The sequence below is a fragment of the Onychostoma macrolepis genome, chromosome 04 (genome assembly GCF_012432095.1).
Source record: "Onychostoma macrolepis isolate SWU-2019 chromosome 04, ASM1243209v1, whole genome shotgun sequence".
Taxonomy (NCBI): Eukaryota; Metazoa; Chordata; class Actinopteri; order Cypriniformes; family Cyprinidae; genus Onychostoma; species Onychostoma macrolepis.
In genome coordinates, this window is record NC_081158.1 from 20,154,309 (window position 1) to 20,168,503 (window position 14,195).

The 14,195-nt window shown below is 35.7% G+C and overlaps 1 protein-coding gene across 1 annotated transcript; it reads left to right on the plus strand.

The window, feature by feature from the left end:
- The first annotated feature begins 2,268 nt into the window (after positions 1-2,268).
- Positions 2,269-13,651, plus strand: nup107 (nucleoporin 107). Its single transcript, XM_058774174.1, has 26 exons — positions 2,269-2,391; positions 2,964-3,049; positions 3,680-3,772; positions 4,066-4,175; positions 4,291-4,420; positions 4,505-4,608; positions 4,838-4,965; positions 5,214-5,262; positions 6,670-6,741; positions 6,830-6,918; positions 7,013-7,205; positions 7,438-7,528; positions 9,057-9,136; positions 9,507-9,566; positions 9,662-9,807; positions 9,901-9,949; positions 10,040-10,109; positions 10,201-10,316; positions 10,459-10,648; positions 10,764-10,876; positions 10,966-11,068; positions 12,406-12,566; positions 12,668-12,793; positions 12,872-12,985; positions 13,116-13,283; positions 13,405-13,651. The coding sequence occupies exons 1-26, from the start codon at positions 2,384-2,386 to the stop codon at positions 13,510-13,512; spliced, it is 2,757 nt and encodes a 918-aa protein (XP_058630157.1). The 5' UTR covers positions 2,269-2,383; the 3' UTR covers positions 13,513-13,651.
- The last annotated feature ends 544 nt before the right edge of the window (positions 13,652-14,195 follow it).

Genomic DNA, 14,195 nt, shown 5'->3' on the forward strand with positions numbered 1-14,195 from the left:
GCGCTAAAGGGTGACGCGGAGGAGGCGAATAGTTGAATAAATTCATCATTTTTGTTTTCTTTGCACACAAAAAGTATTCTCGTAGCTTCGTGGTTGAACAACTGATGTCACATGGATTATTTTATCAATGTCCTTGCTACGTTTCTGAGCCTTGATCGTGTAAGGGTCCTTGCTGTCTATGGCAGGGTCAGAGAGCTCTTGGATTTCATCAAAAATATCTTAATTTGTGTTCTGAAGATGAATGAAGGTTTTTGGGTGAACTATCCCTTTAATTATGAACACACATACACTGGTTTGTACTGCAAACATTTTTACCATTTACTGCACATTGTTATTCTTCTCATTATTTCCCTACAGCGGCTAACGAACTGAAAATCTCGCACATTCACAAAAAAAGGCTTACTTCCTCATTCCGCAAATAAGGTGGATAAACGCAATTTATTTCTCTGATGGCAATGGTCATTACTTCATTACTACAATGTCACATAATCCTTCAATCCTAATGTCTAATATTAAGGTCATTCTAATACGCAGATTTAGTGCTCGAACATTTCTTACTATTATCAGTGTTGAAAACAGTTATGCTGCTTAATATTTTTTGTGGAAACCATGAATTTTTTTTAGAATAGAATAGAATAGAATAGAAATTTCAAAAGCACATAGATATTTTATTTAATATATAAATCTCGCAATTCTGACTTTTTTCTCAGAATTGCAAGTTTATATCTCGAAATTGTGACTTTATAAGATGCAACTGCAAGTTAAGTCAGAATTTTGAGACATAAATTCACAATTCTGAGAACATATCGGTCTTTTTCCCCCTCAAAATTGGACTTTATAACCCGCAATTGCGAGTTTATATCTCACAATTCTGAGAAAAAATGATCAATTGTGAGATATAAACTCGCAATTGCAAGAACTGATTAAAAAACAAAAAAAAGGTAGTTGTGACTTATCTCACAATTCTGACTTTTTTTCCTCACAATTCTGACTTGTTTGAGATAAGTAAGAATTGTGGGATAAGTCAGATTTGCGAGATATAAACTTGTAATTCTGACTTTCTTTTCAGAATTGCAAGATATAAACTCGCAATTGCGAGAATTTTATTTTATTTTTTAATCTCGCAATTCTTTATTTCTCACAATTGTGAGTTTGTATCACGCAATTCTGAAAAGAAAGTCAGAATTACAAGTTTATATCTCGCAAATCTGACATCTCACAATTCTTACTTATCTCAAACAAGTCAGAATTGTGAGGAAAAAGTCAGAATTGTGAGATAAGTCACAACTACCTTTTTTTTTTTTTTTTTAATCAGTGGCGGAAACGGGCTGTAATTTAATGAATTCTTGCTGAATAAAACTTGGTTTCATTCTTTAAAAAAAAAAAAAAAGTAATAATTTAGCTGAAAAAATCTCACTGAGCCCAAATTTTGGAATTATTGTGCTGAGGCATATATTCTTAAAAGCATGAGTAAATGTCAATGTCTAAGTGGAAATGCCTTTAGATCTCACAAAAGCATTCCAGTGGAACTGTGGACTTGGCTAACTCAGAGTTCTTTCTTTTCAAGTTTTAGATCACAATTTTACTTCCTCTAGCAAAGGTTGTATTTATACAGACTTGGTTTGGCATTGTCTTTTTGGTTAAATGTTTCTGAAAAGGTTCCATTTTGACAACAAGCCTCATTATTGGGTCAATTTATTATCTTAGTGTTCAGTATCTTTGATCAGGGTAAATAACAGTGCAAAGTCTTTAAGGTATGTGGCTATACTGATTGGCTTTCAAAAATAAACCACTGAATTACGAGCAGGTGTGACAACTAACCCCTGCCATTCTTTATATAGTAGGCTATGAGAAATAATTACTTGACATTAGTATAGACATTCATAACTACGTGACATTTGTACTGAGAATCTGTTAAATAGCCACCGAATACCACTCATGAGACGTGACATTTCAATTTATTTCTAAATTAAAAAATAATCCCATCATACATTTGTCATGTCATGTGCCACTAATGTAATAGATGCAAACTGAATTGGATTAGGCTGGAAATATTTTTGAAAAGATATTAATGCAATATAATCAGGACGAGATTAAATGTTATCCTAATATTGCAATATACATTTCAATAGATTATGTGACATAATTAAAAAAAATAAAAATAAAAAAGGCACATAGCGATACATGTGATTCCTTCTATAGCCAGTAGGTGGCAGTACCTGACAGAAGGTAGTAATTTTTAATCACTCGTTCATCCGCGCCAGTAGGGGGCAGTGTAATGTAATGATAGGCGCAGCTCAGAAGAAGAACGAGCCTCAGAAGTGAAGGCGCTAAATCCCGTGTGCTAGCATCTTTGGCTAGCAGTTGTGAATTTACAGACAACATGGACTGGTAAATATTACGTTTTATTGTAGTCTTATTGTTGTATGAATGCTATCTGGTTATTTCGGCTACTTTATTTCATTCGTGATTTGCTCTAATTTACGTTATCGTAAGAACGGTTCCACATGGCAGTTGACTGTCGATATAATAACACCTGAGAGAAAATAAAATATAACGTTAGCTTTTTATTAATTGCCAAACAATATGTAAATTTAGTGTTATTTGATGTAAATACAGCATTGATAGAACGTGTATGTTGTTTAAAAAGTCTAATAGTTCTTTAGCTGTGTTTTGACAGTTCATAGCTAGTTAATAGCTGTATTTGTTATATGAATATATTTTACAGGTCACTTTGAGTTCGTTTAGGTGTGTGTGTGTGTGTGTGTGTGTGTGTGTGTGTGTGTGTGTGTGTGTGTGTGTGTGAGAGAGAGAGAGAGAGAGAGAGTGTGAATATGCAGTAGTTAGTCTGAAGACAGAAGAAACTGTATTTAAATGTATTTGTGAGCATGTGGCATAAATATGGATAATAACCTAATGTTATAATCTTTAAAATGTAGTTCTGATGTCTGTGTTTTGTGCAGGAATCAGACCTTGTTTAGTCCAGTGGTTCGGGACACTGAGGTGACCCGTGCTGCCCGCAGAAAGAGTTCACACAAAAAAGTTGCATGTATCCTTACCAAAATCATAATCCACAGTTAAGTCATTACATTTATTTATGTTTCACTTTACAATGCAGATAGTTTTAAAACCGCTTCACAGCATAAACAGAAAAATAGCATGGTGCAGAATACATCCATTTTGAAAGAACTTCAATTTTAGCTATAAAACAGCTCGTTTAAACTAATGGCATTGTTTACATTTACATTTAGTAATTTTGCAGACGCTATTATCCAAAGCGACTTTCAATTGGGGAATACATAAAGCGATTCTTCTTAAAGAGGCAAAGCGACACAGGAAGTGCTCGTAATACCAAGTTTCAGGCATTGTTCAAATAAGTACAAGCTAGAAAGGGAAGGAATAAATGAAGAAAAAGACAGTTTTTTTTTTAGTTTTTTTATTTAGGATGAAGTCAAGTCAATATTTAGCTCAATGCTTATTCAGTTAAGTAACGTTGCAAAGGTTAGCAATTATGAAATGAAAAGCTGCTCTACAGAAGACAATAGTGTTGATATCCAGCTCAGTTGAGGTCAGGTTTTTGTTATCATCTGGCAGTGTAAGTACAATATGTGCTGTATAACTGTTATAAACATGTAGGAAGGTTTTTTCTTTTCTTTTTTTTCCTTTACTGTGTGTTCAGTCCCACTGGCACAGGATGAGACTCCTGGCACCAGCACTACCCCTGCTAGACCACTACTGCGCCAAACACCTGGATCTCTCCTCAAACAAACTTGTAAGTAAACAGTGTCTGCTATCTTTATAGATATAGATGCTGCATGCAAAAACACTCTGATTCAGAAATGACCAATCTACTCTTTCAGTAAATAATTTAAGTAACATAATCATTGTTTACTGGTAGTCCACTGTATGAAGAATTTTTGTGTATAATATGTCACAGTTTACTATATTCTGCTATGCTCACTTACATAAATGAACTATAGCGTCCTGCACTCACTAGTAAAAAAAAAATATAAAAAATTATATGTGGTGTCTGAATAATTTTTGGTTTGACTGTAAATTATGTAGTCACCCCAAGAAGTGCCCTCAGGAACCCAGATGTGTCGGCCATCCTCGGGACAGGAAGCAGAACTCCTCGTTTCATTAACACACCTCGTACTAAAGGCAGTCTGAGCATGGTGAGTGACCAGAATTCATATGAACATCCTTTATTTATCTTGACTCCATATATTTAGCTTGTTTGATGTAACTGGTAACTCTTTTGCCTGGGGTTTTTGTTTGTTGGCACTTTAGAACTTGGATGACAGTGATTGGACAAACAGTCTTTACCCGTCTCCTCTGTCTGGGCTGGTGGACACCAGCTTCACTGAGGATGTCAACATGAGTGCTCTCATGCTAAAGGAAGATGATCCCGGAGAGGCTGGTAAATAATCATAATAATCATCGCCACAAATGAAGTGACTGGTTTACATGATTTACAGCTCTCTCTCCCTTTTTCTTCTCCCAGCTTCTCTCAGTTTGTTTCCTGATTTTCTGCAGTCATATTTACGTCATGCGTCCACGGATGTGTTTGATCTTTTAGAGGAGTATGAGGCTCTCTGTCAAGATAAGGTATAGACAGACTGGGAATTTCAGAATCATATGATTTTAAATTTTAGTTTCATTAAGTAGAAATGAGTAATTATTTACAATATAAATGTAATATATAATATAAGTTATCTATCTTTTTTTAAATAGAAAAACTAAATGGTTTGAATGGTAGCTAAATGAAAATGTTGCCATGGCAAGCTGAAAAAAATAATCCTTCCTGAGATTTGTAATGTGCTGACCTATATTGTAGGTTAGTATTTTGCAGAAAATGGTTCTTCGATCAGCCCCTGGTCAGCAGAAATCCTCCAAGACAGTTAGCATTACCTGGTTGCTGCAGCAAGAGATGGTGACTTGGAGACTTATCACTTCGCTGTACAGGTACGCTCAACACTCTCATACACAAGGTTTGAAATGAATCATTCTGCAAGGATGCATAAAATTGATCAAAAGTGACAATAAAGGCATCTATAATGTTTCTAAAGATTTACATTTCAAGTAAGTGTTGTTTTAAATCTCTATTCATCATTAAATCCTGAAAAAGACTGTATCATAGTTTACTCTAAAAAATTAAGCAACACAACTGCTATTTACTTGTTTACATACTGTTATAATGCTCTCAAATACAGAGACAGAATCCATACAGTTTTAGAGGAAGACATCATGATGGATATAACTGTAAGTGCTTTTGTGTTACACTGTACTAGTCTACATAGATGGAAAACATGAATGTCATTGCATTAGATTACAAAATGTCAAAGCTTATGATAGCACAAGTAGGGGTGTGCGATATATATTGTCTGCAATAATATCGTAATTGTTGTTTTAACGATGTGCGATTTGACATTATCAAGTATTTTGCAAAAACCATTCAAAACACCCCTACAGAGTGCACGCATTACGTGAAGTCTAGACTAGTGCTAACTAACATGATTCATTCTGTTAAAATACATTTAGAATGATCACAAATTCAAGACATGGGGGCAGAAAATGTGTATATTTATACCACTTCATATAGTTAATCAATTTCACATGAAGAGTACCATTTTCTTCTCTCTCAAAATTACCATGATTACAAATTTGATAACAGTTCAATACACAAGAAGTTAATTAAGAGACTTACGTTTTAGACACCATATTTCCTGTTTTTGCGCTATTTTGACTGCAAAAATAATTCCAAACACAGCCACAGCAGTGTTTTGCGTCTCTGAGCAACATGAGGGCGTTTCGTTCCTGCATGATTCAACCGTTTAAATGATTCGGTTCAATCGCAATGACTCACTTATTAACAGTGACTTGCTGCCACCTACTGGCGGGTTTAGTTCATTTCAAATATAAATATTTAACGTTTTATGTTTAATATATCAAAACATTATTCATGCATTTGTAATTGCAGGTAAAATGCATTCATGTCTTGTATTAAACAGTTTATAAATATATCTAAATGCCACTTCAGATGCAGCTTCTGTGTTTCCTCTGCTTTGCAAAGATGAATTTTGTTGATACTGATTTTATTTGCTTGGTAACAGCCCAAATGTCAATTATTAAATTCATTATTCTAATTCACTGATTAAATGCAAGAATTTGATTCAAAAGATAATGCACGCTTTATAAAGATAAAATGCCCATAAAAGGAAAAAAATCTATTTAAACTTACTGGAAAAGATTCATTTCTATCGGTGTGAACTGACTACAACATAAAATATGAAGAATATCAAAAACTTTAGGAGCACAATAACAAACAGCAAAATATCGTCTAATTATCGTTATCGATAAAATCCCAGAAAATATTGAGATTATTTTTTGTCAATATCGCACACCCCTAAGCACAAGCACATTGTTCAAGCAAAAGATTTCACAAAATGTAGCCTGTTAGGTTTTAAAATAACACCGTAGATATACTGTCCAAAGCTAACAAACAGTGCTCAAAAACTTTAGAATGTCACAAAGCTACATTGTGCCAGTGCCACTTGGTTAGATATTTTGTGTTCATTGCAGTGACATTCATACATTAATGTTGACTTAAGTTTCTATGTATTTTTTGGAGCCACTGCATATGAACTTATGGTTGTATTTTCTCTGGAGATGCCCACTGAGAGTGAGAAGGCAGTAATGGAGCAGTTCTTCCAGAAGGGCAATATGGTGCGACAGAGCCAGGTACACATGCATCCATTTACACCCATCTTGCTTGTTTCTGCATGGAAAAACCACTTTGCTCAGAGTGTGTGTGTGTGTGTGTATTTAGCTGGTGGTGGATTGGTTGGAGAGTATTGCTAAAGATGAGATAGGAGACTTCTCTGATAACATTGAATACTACGCCAAATCAGTGTACTGGTAAGTGATCTCACTGCTTATTGATATTATTGAACATCTCAAAATTTAGATTTGAATGCAGGTAGATCTTTTATGGTGGATTGTTCATGTGTAGGGAGAACACACTCCACACCCTGAAGCTGAGGAGGAATCAGTCCAGCGGTGGTTTCAGCAGGCCACTGGTCACAGAACTGGATCCTGATGCTCCCATCAGACAGAAGAGACCACTGGCAGACCTGGACAGAGAGGACGACACTCGCCTGCTCAAAAACCTCTTTAACCTCATACGAGCTGGCATGACTGATGAGGTGTGTTTTCTTAAGGATTGTTATAATGGATGGGCATTTTATAGTCGAGTATTGTAACACTACAAAACAAGTAATTGATTACATGTAATGTTTAAAAAATTATTTGTATATGTGTTATGTAACTGCAGGTTCTGTGTCGACAAATCTGAAGACTTTGCTCTTTTTTTCTTCAGAAGCGGAGAACTGAATACTGAAAATGTCACTGTGTATCTGTTACTGTGTGTGTGTGTAGGCTCAGAGGCTGTGTAAGCGCTGTGGTCAGGCCTGGCGTGCTGCCACTCTGGAAGGCTGGAAACTGTATCATGACACCAACATCAACGGAGGTCAACACACGCACATACTAACTACATTAATATTACTTGTTTATGTTAAATAGGACTTAAAGGGATAGTTCAACCAAAAATGAAAATTCTGTTATCATTTACTCACCTTCATTTTTCATGAGTCTTTCATTCATATTTGATGAAGATATTTTTAATGAAACCAGATCCTAGTAAACACAATCCATATGATTGAGTGTATATTGGATTATATATATATATATGCATAGAGCACATCAGATTTGGTAAACGCAAACGGCAGATAGGGATGCACCGACTGTTCAGAAACTGAAATTGTTTGGCCAAAAATAGCAAAAAAAAAGCTCTTTAATAGGTGAAAAGACTGAATAAATTGTACAGAACAATGACGTGACACGATCAAATAGAGGTGCGCACTAATGCAGCAATCATTGTGGCTGTGCGGAAACATTTGAAAGTGTCAGAGAAAGACGCAAAAATCATTACAAGCACCGACAGCCAGAGACTGTTTAGTACTGCATCGCATGTCTCCGATGAGAAGAGGAAGGGGAGGTTGTTGCTGGTTTACTGTATGATGATTAAAATCATGAAATGGCATGATTAGTTAATAGTAAATAATCTGCAGAATGTTATGTTTTCTAATACATGCAAGTATTCTAACAGCGCTGCTCGAGCTCGCAGGGTATCTGCTTGTTAGCCAGGGTTCAAAGTCCAAATCTGCGCTGAAACGATGTTACTCATCAGCTGGTCAGTCAAATTTTTATGCATTGTAAAATAAAATAAGAAAAGTAAGACAATAATGAACCAAAATTTATTCAGACACCTTCAACATTTCTCACATTATATCACAGTTCATTTGCTATAGTTTAGAAAATGGTAATAAAATATGACAAGAACTCCGAGTTAAACTGTGTCAGAACTAATTCATCTTGATAATGTCAATTACTTTGATATGAAGGTATGTAATGGATTACAATAAAGCAAAAATTATTTAGCTGTTAAATTTAAGTATACAGCTAGATAATACCAATTTAGTTCGACCAATTACCAAGAAATGCTTAATTTTGTTCAGTATGTGGTATAAAACGTTCGCATTAGCAATTAAAGAAAAAAACACTTAAGCAAAACATGGTCTGAATATTTTTTTGATCCCAAATTTTCTGGCAATCCATTGTATGAAGAATTTGGGGGTAAAATCATCACAGTTCACTTTATTTTGCTATTCTCACTTACTTTTATGAAGTAGAGTGTCCTGCACCCACTGTTTCAACATTTTGAAAATATGTTGCAGGTATTTTTAAACTGTCATGTTAATTATTATAGTAAAAAAAAAAACAATTGTAGTTATCAATATTGAATTGGCAAAAAGTTGTTCTTTGTGAGTGCAGTCTCTTAAAATCCAGTCATCACATTCGACTGAAAGTCATGGTCATTCACTGGTCAGTTGGATTGAACCCTGTGTGTGTGTGTGTGTGTGTGTGTGTGTGTGTGTGTGTGTGTGTGTGTGTGTGTGTGTGTGTGTGTGTGTGTGTGTGTGTGTGTGTGTGTTTAGGAGGTGGAGAGCTTCAGGCGGTGGAGGGGAATCCTCATCGAAGCGTGTGGAAGGTTTGCTGTTGGAGAATGGCAGAGGAGGTGAGGAAACTATATATATATATATATATATATGTGGGAAATTTGAGGGGGAAAACTAATAAATGTATATTTAGGGCAACACTGACAGTAATTTGAATTCAAAATGCGTCTTTTTTTCCCTTGTCTTTAAGTACTCTGTCTCTGACGTAGTCTTTTTTAATTTAGTCTATTTAATAATACACTTTGTTTTTTTCGCATAGTATAGGTAGCTTTTTATAAATGCCTTGTACTGGGTAACATCAAGTCTCAAGAAATTAAAAATGAATAATTAAATTGAGCAAAATGTCTGTACTTAACACACCGCTTCTGTGAATGTTTGAGTCATTTTGTTTGTCGTTCTGAAAGATTCTGCTTTGTTTTGCTGTTTCAGGAGCAGTTCAACAAATACGAAAGGGCCATCTATGCTGCACTGAGTGGAAACCTCAAACAGGTAAATAGTCATCTAACTGTTTTTACACTTTGTTGTTGTTTTTTGCTTTCCTCTTGTTTTTAGTCATTATTTGAATATGTCCTCATTTCCTGCAGCTGTTACCTGTGTGCGAGTCGTGGGAGGACACAGTGTGGGCGTATTTCCGGGTGATGGTGGACACTCTGGTAGAGCAGGAAATCTGTTCTTCTGGTCTTGGCAGTGAAGAGCTGGAGGAGCTGCCCAGAGAGTTCCTAGAGACCAAGTATGACTATAAACATCCTCTAATTTCCATCATATATACAGTCTTCATGTCCTTTTCCAGCAAGTGAATAATTCCATCATGTGCCTTTTTTAGTTGGACATTGGAGAAAGTCTTTGAAGAGCTTCAAGCAACCGAATCCAAAGTAAGAGTGAATGAATGAATGAGGTTTTATTTGTACAAGACTAAATTGATGGTTTATTTTCTGATCTTTTCACACGTGTTATGTTGACAGAGGGTTCTGGATGCAACTAAGGAACATTACCATTTGATTCAGAAGTTTGTTATTCTTGATGATCTTAATGGTACGCTTTAAGAACAGATATTTGGAAAAATCTCAGTTTTTCTTTTTGAAAAGTTTTCTTTTTAAGTTTAATGTTTAACTTGTGTTGAAAGGTCTTCTGGAGGAGTTCAGTGATTGGTTGGGAAGAAGTACAGCTTTGCCAGCTCATCTGTTGCGCTTCATGTCACATTTAGTGTTGTTTTATCGCAGTTTGGGCATGCAACTCAAGGTACGTACATAATATGCTTTTTTTTTTTTTTTTTGGTTTGTTTTAGATTATATCTCTCTTCATGTTTCTAGCTTATTGCTTGTACAGATAAATACATTCAAATGTTTGATGCAGACTCACCATTGTGATCTGTGTTTGTCAGGAGGAGGTGTGTGTAGATGCCCTGAAGGCGTACATCTCACTGTTAGTAAAGGAAAAGCAAGTGGATCTCATTGCATTTTACGTCAGTCACCTTCCTGCTGACATGGCTGTGTCACAATACGCTCAGTTCCTGGAGGAAGTCACTGAGACTGAGCAGCGCAAACACTGTCTGGAGCTGGCAACACAAGCAGGTGAGGTCAAAGAGTCTTGTATCTCAATGGAAAGGGTTTATTTTGCAATAATGACTGTGTGTACATTAAATGTTTATTACATTGTTATTACATACTTATTACATATTGTGTTTAGGTTTGGACGTAGCAGCAATCACAAAAACAGTAGTAGTGACCATCAGAGAGAGAAACACAGATGAGTTTGCCCACCATGACCTGACCCCTGCACTAGATACAGCAACTACAGTGGTACAAATGAACTGTTAACTGTGTTAATTTATAATTCTATATCCAATTAGCAATAGAATTAGCACAAAACTCTTCATCTATTCATACAGGAGGATCAGCAGAAGATTGATGTCATTGACTGGCTGGTGTTTGATCCCGCCCAGCGAGCTGAAGCCCTTAAACAGAGCAATGCCATCATGAGGAAGTTCTTAGGTGAGACTTGTGCAGCTAAATTATTATATTATAATTATTATATTATATGCTGTCATTAACCATTAATTAGTGTGATTAATCGCATCCAAAATATAGGTTCTTGTTTACATAATAAATGTGCGTGTACTGTGTATATTTATTATGTGTATATAAATACACATACATACATTTATATTTAAGTAAAATGTTATGTTTATATATTAAATATTTATATATAATATAAATATATACATGTAAATATTTTCAAAATATGTACATGTGTATTTATGTATACGTAATAAATATACACAATACACATATATATTCTGTAAAAAACGTTTATTTTCATAATAAAATTAATCATTTGACAGCATTAATTCAGATGTAACTGTGACTGTCCCATTGACTGCCAAGTAAATTCCACTGTCAAGGCCCAGAAAAGTATGAAAAGCATCGTCAAAATAGTCCATCTGCCATCAGTGGTTCAATCTGACTGTTATGAAGCGGCGAGAATACTTTTTGTACGAAAGAAAGAAAATTAAAATAACGACTTTATTGAAGTATTCGTCTCCTCTGCGTCAGCGTTGCGCCATTTTGGAGAATATCTGCTGGACGCAAATAGTGTAAAAAATACAAAAAGTATTCTCGCCGCTTCATAAGTCAGATTGAACCACTGATGGCAGATGGACTATTTTGACGATGCTTTTCTGGGTCTTGACAGTGTAATTTACTTGGGACAGTCACAAGCCTCCCGGTTTTCATCCAAAATATCTTAATTTGTGTTCCGAAGATGAACGAAGCTTTTATGGGTTTGGAATGACGTGGGGGAAAGTGATTAATGACACAATTTTCATATTTGGGTGGAGTAACCCTTTAAGGGATAATACAAGACTTCACCTTATAAACGGTTGTAGAATGCAAAAATTCTATGAAATGCGCCATATTTTGTGAGAGTGTGACGTGATGAACTATTTTTGGAATTGGTTCTCTAAAATTATTAAGAAACAAGTATTGGATTATTATAACAAGTATTGCAGCGCAGTGCAATTTATGCTTAAGAGTTTTCATTCTTGGTCTATTCTGGATACCGTTAAGTTTGTAAGATTTGTTTTGGAGTGAAGGGAATTAAAATACATGCTTATAGTGTTTATTAATGTGTAGTTTTGTTGTATTTACCAATAGTTTTCATATTTTTGAATGTAAAAATAAAAATGTGCATTTTCCAGAAAATACAGTAGTTTATACCATTAAATCCAAGCTTTTAAGCTTAGTTTACTCCTAGGTTTTAGGTCAGTTAGCTTAGATTAGCGACATTTGCATTTCATTTATTCACATCTAATGTTCCTCATTCGCCGTAGCATCTAAGAAGCATGACGCTGCTAAGATGGTCTTCGCCAAAGTGCCGGAAGATTCCATGCGGGAAATCTACCGCCAGTGGGAGGAGCAAGGCATGGACACGCCCCTTCCTGCCGAGGAGGAGAATGCTATTCGTGAGCATCTGTGCATCCGTGCCTATCTGGTGAGGAGCTGCATCTTTGTGCAACACTGAATTGTCTGTTACTATATTGAATGTAGTTACAGCGAGATGATCTTACTGTGATCTTACTTTTCCCCCCACAGGAAGCTCACGAAGCGTTCAATGAGTGGTTCAAGCACATGAACTGTCCTCCGGTGAAACCCACAGCACCTGCTCAAGCGAAGTTTACAGAGAAGGTGGCCCATGAGATGAAAGAAGCAGAGTACAAGGTTAGAACAGACCGTTCTCACAGTGCCGAACACTTCTAGCTTTTATCTTTAATGGCTTTTCTTTGTCTCTTCCTCCAGATAGAGTATGAGAACTGGCAGGGCCGTCTGGGAGCGCTGACAGAGGATGTGAAGGAGAGGATCTATAATGTGCTGCTGTTCGTAGATGGAGGCTGGATGGTGGATGTCAGAGAGGTGAATAGGTTCTCTATTAATTTATTGGTTTGGCAAACATGAATTAATTGTAATCATTTTAATTCAGAATTTAACAAATACATTTTAAGTGTAGGATGTTCTGGATTCACGGTGTGTGTGTTTTTGGCAGGACACTGAGGAAGACTCTGAGCGCGCTCATCAGATGACTCTGCTGCGGCGTTTGTGTCTGCCCATGATGTCTTTCCTCCTGTTAACCGTACTGCAGCGCACTGAGCGCCACCAGGAGAGTCTGCGTCTGGCTGATATCATTGCGTCTGACCAACACCGACTCTATGAGGTGTGATTGAGTATTGACTCAATTTGCATGAGTTCTCTTCTGATAACATAAGTGCTCATGTTAAATATGATGCTGTCTTGTTTGAAAGTTGGTTAATCTGACCTGTCTTTCTTTTTGTCAGGTTTTCTCCAAAGATGAGCTGCAGAAGTTTCTCCAGAAGATGAGGGAATCCTCTCTACTCCTGCTGGATAAAGGGCTGGATCCGCTTGGATATGAGATTCAGCCCTAGACACTGTTTGTTTCTCATGCTGTTTATGTCCTTAGAAAAAAATAAAAGCTTTGTAATTTTGTATTTGAATAAAGATGAATTTTTTTGAATTTTGTAAATTGTTTAAGTGGAGAGTCACACTGATATTTCATCTTTATTCTTCAAGAGTGATGCATTTCTTTCCATTTGTATCATTTTTTTTTTTTTTTTTCAGTCTTCCATATTAAATAGAATACCAGACAATTTCTTCCATTCTTTAATAATTTTATTTTGAATTTTTAATTCTATTTTATCATCAATGGTTTCAAATTGAGTTTTGTATATCAACCACTTATGGTTTTCCTCTTAAAATTGAACTATGCATAAACAAAAATGGTAACACTTTAGTATAGGGACCAATTCTCACTATTAACTACCGGTAGTTGCTTATTAGCATGCCTATTATTAACATATACAGTGGGTACGGAAAGTATTCAGACCCCCTTAAATTTTTCACTCTTTGTTATATTGCAGCCATTTGCTAAAATCCTAAAATTTTCCTCAATGTACACACAGCACCCCATATTGACAGAAAAACACAGAATTGTTGACATTTTTGCAGATTTATTAAAAAAGAAAAACTGAAATATCACATGGTCCTAAATATTCAGACCCTTTGCTCAGTATTTAATAGAAGCACCCTTTTGATCTAATACAGCCATGAG

What these genes read in the sequence shown, in the direction of transcription:
- nup107 (XM_058774174.1), top strand. An exon ending in TATTCTTGATGATCTTAATG is followed by an intron (nt 10,110 to 10,200) that starts GTACGCTTTAAG and finishes TTGTGTTGAAAG; the next exon opens with GTCTTCTGGAGGAGTTCAGT. An exon ending in TGTGCATCCGTGCCTATCTG is followed by an intron (nt 12,567 to 12,667) that starts GTGAGGAGCTGC and finishes TTCCCCCCACAG; the next exon opens with GAAGCTCACGAAGCGTTCAA.